Source organism: Prunus avium, chromosome 8 (assembly GCF_965620075.1).
Source record: "Prunus avium chromosome 8, drPruAviu1.hap1.1, whole genome shotgun sequence".
Classification (NCBI taxonomy): domain Eukaryota; kingdom Viridiplantae; phylum Streptophyta; class Magnoliopsida; order Rosales; family Rosaceae; genus Prunus; species Prunus avium.
In genome coordinates, this window is record NC_142291.1 from 9,155,999 (window position 1) to 9,163,575 (window position 7,577).

The 7,577-nt window shown below is 44.2% G+C and overlaps 1 protein-coding gene across 1 annotated transcript; it reads right to left on the minus strand.

The window, feature by feature from the left end:
- Positions 1 to 6,306: 6,306 nt before the first annotated feature.
- Positions 6,307 to 7,026, minus strand: LOC148291298 (uncharacterized). The gene has a single exon (XM_088245385.1). It carries the CDS (start codon positions 7,024 to 7,026, stop codon positions 6,307 to 6,309), a length of 720 nt encoding a protein of 239 aa, XP_088101511.1.
- Between the last annotated feature and the right edge of the window lie 551 nt (positions 7,027 to 7,577).

The following is a 7,577-nucleotide window of genomic DNA, read 5'->3' on the forward strand; positions in this document are numbered from 1 at the left end:
AATTCTCTCTCTGGACAGGCTTTCACTTGGTATACCAGTCTGCCAGCCAATTCTGTGCAGACCTGGGAGCAAATGGAAAACGTTTTCCATGACTATTATTTCAGGATCCAGCCAGAAGTCACCATCAGCGATCTTGCTGCTCTCAAGCAAAGCGAAGACGAACCTGCTCAGGATTTCATAGCCAGGTTTAGAAAGCTCAAGATGAAATGCCGAATCCCTATGGAAGAAAGGCACTTCATTCAGATGGCTCAAACTTCCCTCAAGATTTCTTTGAGAAAAAGATTTGATGGGGTGCTGTTCGGAGATCTGGCAGAACTGGCAGACAAAGCATCCAAATATGAGGAACTGCTAGGGGAGGAACAGCAGAAGAGGAACTCTTCCAAAGGCACATACTACAAGACCCCTTCTTCTTCAATCCATTTGATTGAAGTAGAGTCAGAAGAGGACACGGAAGGCTCAGAGGAAAGAGAGGTTGCAGTGGCAGAAATGGCAAAGTTAAAACATCCTATTAGCTGCAAAGCTCTTACAAAGCCACCAAAGGACCAGAGGCCGCCACCATTCACAGGAGGATTTGTTCCAAACAAACCAACACAGAACAAGGTCTACTCTTTCGATCTAACTAAGGTTGATGCTTTGTTTGATGAGATGCTGGCGCAAAAGGCAATAGAGACGCCTCATAAGCTACCTAAACCAGAAGAGCTTAAGGGCAGGCAGTATTGCAGATGGCACAACTCTTGGAATCACTCCACCAACAGTTGTGTCGTTTTCAGAGATGTCATACAAGAAGGAATAATTGCAGGGAGATTGAAGCTGGCAGAAAAACCTCCCTCAGTTACGACAGATCCTTTTCCCCAGCCCCAAGTTAACATGGTCAACCTGAATTGGCCAGAACGAAGAAAAAATGCCAGTTCCAGCAGGAGTAGAAGAACTGCAAAGGAGGACTTCCAAAGGCCAAAGGCGACCATCTCGGCTGGAATAGTATTATGCAGTAAATACAAGTGCGAAAGTGAGTTAGAAGTGACTCTGAAGAGGCAGAACCAGGCCACACACAGCGTGTTTGACCGGATTGGAACATCGCACCAGCAAGGCCTAGCTCCGATCCCTCCCAGAAACAGAGTCAGACGGAGGGATTATCTTAGGCCAGATCAGCACAACAGAAGAATGCCAGAGCAGCCTAAGGCGGAGATACCAATTAGGATGCTGGGAAATGACAAGCCCTTAGCAACTATCATAGAGGGAAGATGGTATTCCGTTGGAAAAAGCGGCAGACCAACCCTGGAATTAACCAGAACTCAGAAAAGAAGAGTTCAGAGGCAATATTCCACCTTCCTTAGAAACAGGAAAGATGTGCAGGTGTTGACAGAGCCAAATTCTGCCAGGAGAAGAGAAAATCCAGAAGCAATTCCTCAGGCAGAACAGACAAAACATAAGTCCCAAAAGCTGATAAAGACAGAATCCTTCATCTGTTCAACCTCATCCCCAGCCGATCAACCCAAACTTCAACAAGTACAAGAAGGGCCAGAACCTGTTCCAGAAGAAGAACAACAAGGCTGGACTGAAGAAAACGAGGAGGAACAGTTGGACTATGAGCCATCTGCAGATGATCAAGCTGGTTTCCTCGAAACAGGAGAACAAGGAGACTGGACAGAGGAGATGGAATACGATGGGGGATTAGATGAAGAAACCGAAGCTTTTGGGGCAGAATTGGAGAACTTGTTGCAAGGTGATCTTGGCATTAACATGGTATTTATCCTATCGGAGAGATTCAGGGCAGCAGAAGGACAAGGAAGCACTCTAGAGGGAGACGTACTCTCGCAAGAAAGCTTCGAGTGCAGACTGACGGAAGTAGAAGGAGTGTCAGAACAGCAAGTGCCTGCTGCCGGAGCAGGCGGAACCACCATGAAACCAGTTGCAGAACAGCTTTGTTTCTCCAAACCAACCGGGGAAATGGCCAATCACCTCAGGCCTCTATTCATAACTGCAAACTTTGGAGACATTCCTATTTCCAAGGTAATGGTAGATGGAGGCGCAGCCATTAACCTTTTACCACACAGACTGTTGAGTAAAATGGGCAGAACAGAAAAGGATCTAATTCCAACACGTCTGACCGTCACCAACTTTGCCGGGGGCATCACTAAGACTCATGGAATTTTGGACGTGGATGTCATTGTTAGAACCAAAAAGCTGAAAATTGCATTCTTTGTGGTGGACACTACTTCTACTACCTACAATGCATTGCTCGGAAGAGACTGGATTCACCAAAGCCTCTGCGTTCCTTCTACTCTGCATCAGCATCTAGCTCTTTGGCATGAAGAAGGTTACATGGAGATAGTAGAGGCCGATCCACGGCCATTTCTGCCTTCTGCCATGTGTTTTGAGGCAATATACTATCATGATGACCTTGGTCCTTTCACTTTCTTTGGAGTCAACCAGAACGGCCGCCCTCATGGTGTCACGGCCCAAAGGCTCATTGAAGACGGTCTGGCCAGTTCTCTAGAAGACTGGAATAGGCCTTTTGTTCTGAACCTCCAGAACTCCGATGTTTAGTCCCAATCAACAGGAAAAGGATCGAGCTGCAACAATCCGATCCATTACAAAAAGATTGTTGATATACTGGGAAGAAAAGAAACTCATTGTGCAGAATCCAGCCATTAATATGGCAGAATTCACGCATGAGAGCATCGAAGAACAGGAAGAGAGTTTACAGGAGGAAATATTGGACTTTGCACCATCAGCACTAGATGATTCCTTACCAGAAGTGGAAGATCCATTACAGGAGATTAATCTAGGGACAGAAGAGGATCCAAGACCCACTTTCATTAGTGCACTATTGGAAGAACCGCTCAAAAACGAAATCATCGCACTTTTGCATGATTTTAAAGACTGTTTTGCTTGGCATTATCACGAGATGCCTGGGTTGGACAGAAAATTGGTATAACACAAGCTGCCTATCAGGGAAGGATACCTTCCAGTCAAACAGGCCAGAAGGAGAATGTCCATGGAGACAGAACTAAAAGTCAAAGAAGAGATAGAAAGGTTGCTCAAGGCAGAATTCATCAGGCCGGCCATTTACACTGATTGGTTAGCCAATATTGTGCCAGTTCTGAAAAGGAAAACAGGGGCAGTTAGGATCTGTGTGGATTACAGAAATCTGAATGAAGCATCCCCCAAGGATGAATATCCTATGCCTATGGCAGATATGCTAGTAGATGGAGCTGCCCAGAACCAAATGCTATCTTTCATGGACGACAACGCAGGGTATAACCAGATCATGGTAGCAGAAGAAGATATCCACAAAACAGCTTTCATGTGTCCAGGGCACATAGGTGCTTTTGAATACACTGTAATGCCTTTTGGCTTACGAAATGCAGGAGCCACTTATCAAAGAGCAATGAATTCTGTTTTCCATGATATGATAGGACATTCTCTAGAAGTATATATAGATGATGTGATAATTAAATCCAAGGAAGCTGAAAGTCATGTGTCGGATTTGAGAAAGGCATTCCAAAGAATGAGACAGCATAAATTGAAAATGAATCCTAAAAAATGTATTTTTGGAGTGCAGGCAGGAAACTTCTTGGGTTTTTTGGTCCATCAAAAAGGCATAGAAGTTGATAAAAATAAAGCAAAGTCCATCATAGAAGCTCAACCACCTCGGAACAAGAAGGAGCTGCAAAGTCTTCTGGGAAAAATTAACTTCCTAAGAAGATTCATATCCAATTCCGCGGGAAAGATTCAGCCCTTTTCTTCCTTGTTAAGGCTAAAACAGGAACAGATTTTCAAATGGGAGGAACAGCACCAACAGGCTTTTGAAGAAATTAAACACTATCTGTCAAATCCACCAGTTCTGTCCCCACCAAAGAAGGGCAGACCGCTCAAACTCTATGTGTCTGCGTCAGGAACATCAATTGGAAGTCTGTTAGCCCAAGACAACAACGAAGGGAAGGAGCAAGCGGTATACTATCTGAGCAGAACTCTGACAGAAGTAGAAAGAAATTATTCTGTGATCGAAAGGCTTTGTCTGGCTTTATATTTCACTGCTATAAAACTCAGACACTACATGCTGCCATTTACCATTTATATCATTGCCAAGACAGACCTAATCAAATATATGCTAACAAGGCCAATGCTAAGAGGCAGAATTGGGAAATGGACTCTGGCTCTGACAGAATTTGCTTTCAGATATGTCCCTCAGAAAGTTGTCAAGGGACAAGCTGTAGCAGACTTCCTAGCCGATCATCCAGGAGAAGAAATTGAAAATATGGACTCTTTGGATATAGCAAATGTAGATCTATTGACAAGAGCTCATGTTTGCCTTAATAATCCCATTTATTCGATTCATCTCACACCATGGAAGTTGTATTTTGACGGATCAAAAACTGACTTAACCTCCGGAGCAGGAATTGTTCTAGAGGAACCTTTGGGAGTCAGACATTGTTATTCTTTTCAGCTGGATTTCCAATGCACCAACAACAGGGCCGAATACGAAGCTCTAATCATTGGCCTCGAAATATTGGTAGAACTCGGAGTCCAGTCTGTAGAAATCCTGGGAGATTCTATGCTTGTTTTAAAACAGATTGCTGGAGAATACAAATGTTTGAACCCTGCCTTAGCTGTCTATTTAGTAGCAGCTAGGAATCTGTTGACAGAATTCAGGGAAGCCACTTGGGAACACATCCCAAGAGAAGAGAACTTTGCAGCCAATGAACTGGCTCAAATAGCTACAGGAATACAAATCCCGGAAGATTGTGTGCAAAGGATTATCAGGGTAGGAAAGAAAAGTCTGCCATCTGTTCTGACCAGAGGAATGGAGGTAGATGTCAATTCTGCCATAATCACTGAAGATGATTGGAGAACTCCCATCATAAACTACTTGCAGTATCCAATTCTGCCTTCTGAAAAGAAAGTCAGAATCATGGCTTCAAACTATATTATGTGGAATGAAGATCTGGTCCGAAAAAGCAAGGATGAGATATTGCTAAGATGCTTGGGAAAGAAAGAATACATGAAGGTCATGGGAGAAACCCACGAAGGGATATGTGGAGCACATCAAGGTGGAAGGAAAATGTGTTGGCTAATCAGAAGGTATGGTTATTTCTGGCCAACCATGATGAAAGATTGCATTAATTATTCCAAGGGATGTGAAGCTTGTCAAAGACATGGACCAATCCAGCAGGTTCCCTAGGTTCCCATGAATCCAGTAGTCAAGCCATGGCCATTCAGAGGATGGGCAATGGACCTCATTGGCAAGATTTATCCAGCCAGCAGCCAACAACATTGTTTCATCATTGTAGCAACGGATTATTTTACCAAATGGGTAGAAGCCAAGCCTGTTAAGTCTACCACGTCTCAAGAAATCATCACTTTCATAGAGGAACAGATCATACAGAGATTTGGTATTCCAGAATCAATCACTACCGACAGGGGATCTTCTTTCATATCTGGAGATATGTTAAACATGGCAGAAGCATTCAAATTTAAGCTGCTCCAATCCACTCCTTATTATGCTCAAGCCAATGGACAGGCAGAATCAAGTAACAAAGTGATAATCAATATTATTAGAAAAATGCTTGAGAAAAATCCAAAGCAATGGCATGAGAAACTGTCAGAAACATTGTGGGCGTACAGAACTTCAAAAAGGGAAGCAACTGGCATGACTCCGTATGCCTTAACTTATGGACACGATGCAATTCTGCCTATGGAAATTGCAGTTCAATCCCTCAGAATTGCTCATCAACACGAACTAGTGGGAGAAGACTACAACCAGGCCATGTTGTTAGAACTGGAAGGGTTGGATGCAAGTAGGATTGATACCCTCAACAAACTCTTAGCAGGAAAACAGGCTGTGTCAAGAGCGTACAACAAGAGAGTTAAAAATAAGAGTTTTGAAGAAGGAGAGATAGTCTGGAAAGCAGTTCTGCCCCTCGGAACACATATAGCTGGTTATGGAAAGTGGTCACCAACTTGGGAAGGCCCTTTTATAATTAACCAAGTCTTGGGATTAGGAGCATACAAACTACAGGATCGAGAAGGAGAAGTTCATGCTGCGCCAATCAATGGCAAATGGTTAAAGAAATTATATCCAACTATGTGGGATTCACAGGCTGTGCAGACAGATCCTGGGATAGAAAGGCAACAACTTGAAACTGTTGTTTGATTTTGTTTTAAGATTTAATTCTGTATTAGTATAATCTTTTATTTCAGTTTATCAAGAGAAATCAAAATTCCAAAAAATAAATAAACTTTCATTTTCAAATAGTCACTTTGGTGACTCAACCAGTTCATTACAATTCCAAAATCTGAATTTTAAAATCCTAGTTTTCTAAGGGTTTCCTGCAGACTCGTCTTCTTAATCGAAAGCTCCTTCTGAAGCAGTACTCCCTGGTGGATTGAAGCCTCTGCAACTTCCAAAGCTGGCCTGGAGGCTGAAACCATGGTCTGCACAAGGAAGGTGGCCTTAGTCTTGGAGCTCAGTCCAGCACCCAGCTTGCGCTGTACCTCCCTGCGTTCTGCCAGCTGCTTTTGAAGCTCCTCAATCTGCTTCTCCAGCCTATCTGCAGTAGCCTTGGCCTCTTTGTACCCCGCGACCATCTGATCCAGTTCTGCCTTCTGTTTTGCATAATCAGCCAAGTTGGCATCATGAGTTGCCTTGCAGAGTTCAGAAGTCTCGAAGGTAGGCTTGAGATCCTCATAGCGATCGTGAAGGTTAAGCACATCTCTGGCCAGGTTCAGACTTATCTCAAGAATTGGCTTAGGAGCCATGTTCTGCCTATGCAGCAGGTCCAGATCTTTCATCAGTTGTTCTACAGCTTCCCTATTTTCCTCCAGTTCCAGCTCAGTAGATTGCCAGACCTTCACCCTCTCCATGGCCTCATCCACTGCTTTGAATTTGGTCTTGTTAGGGGTAGAACTGAGTTTCTCCAGCCTGTCCAGTTGGGCGTCCAAGTCCATAGCCTCGAATTCAGCCAATTCTGGGTCAGCAAAGGAGGCTGTGATGGTTGAAACAGCACGGGATTGGACAGGCATCTGCAAAATCAAAATTGTGGATTAGAAAAAGGCAGAAATAAAAGAAAAATTCATGACATGGTGAATACTTACAGCTGCAAGAACCGGCTTCAAAGGGCTAATAACCACTGCCACGGCTCCTGCAGTTCCGGGCACTTCCACCTGAAAAGAATAAGATGTAAAAGAAAACAAGGACAGGATAAAGCGCGAAGGATGGACAGAAATAAAAGGACAAAGACTTACCATGGCTTCAGAAATAGTAGCAGTTAATTCTGCTTCAGATTCTGGGGTTGCAACAGGAAGCTCCACCTGCTCCACAGGCCCCGAGGCAGATGGTTCTGCCAGGCCTGCAACCAGAAGTCCTGCCGGTTCCACAGGTTCCAATACTGCCAAAGCCTCTATCTGCTCCTCAGACCCCAGCATTGCATGTTCTGCGTGAGCTGCGACAGGAGGATCAGCCTGTTCTACGGGCTCAAATACAGGCGGATTGGTTGAAACTCCCGCAGAAGCTGCTGCCTGTTCCACTGGTTCTGAAACAGAACCCTCTGGCTGCTCCTCAGAGGCTGGAGCTG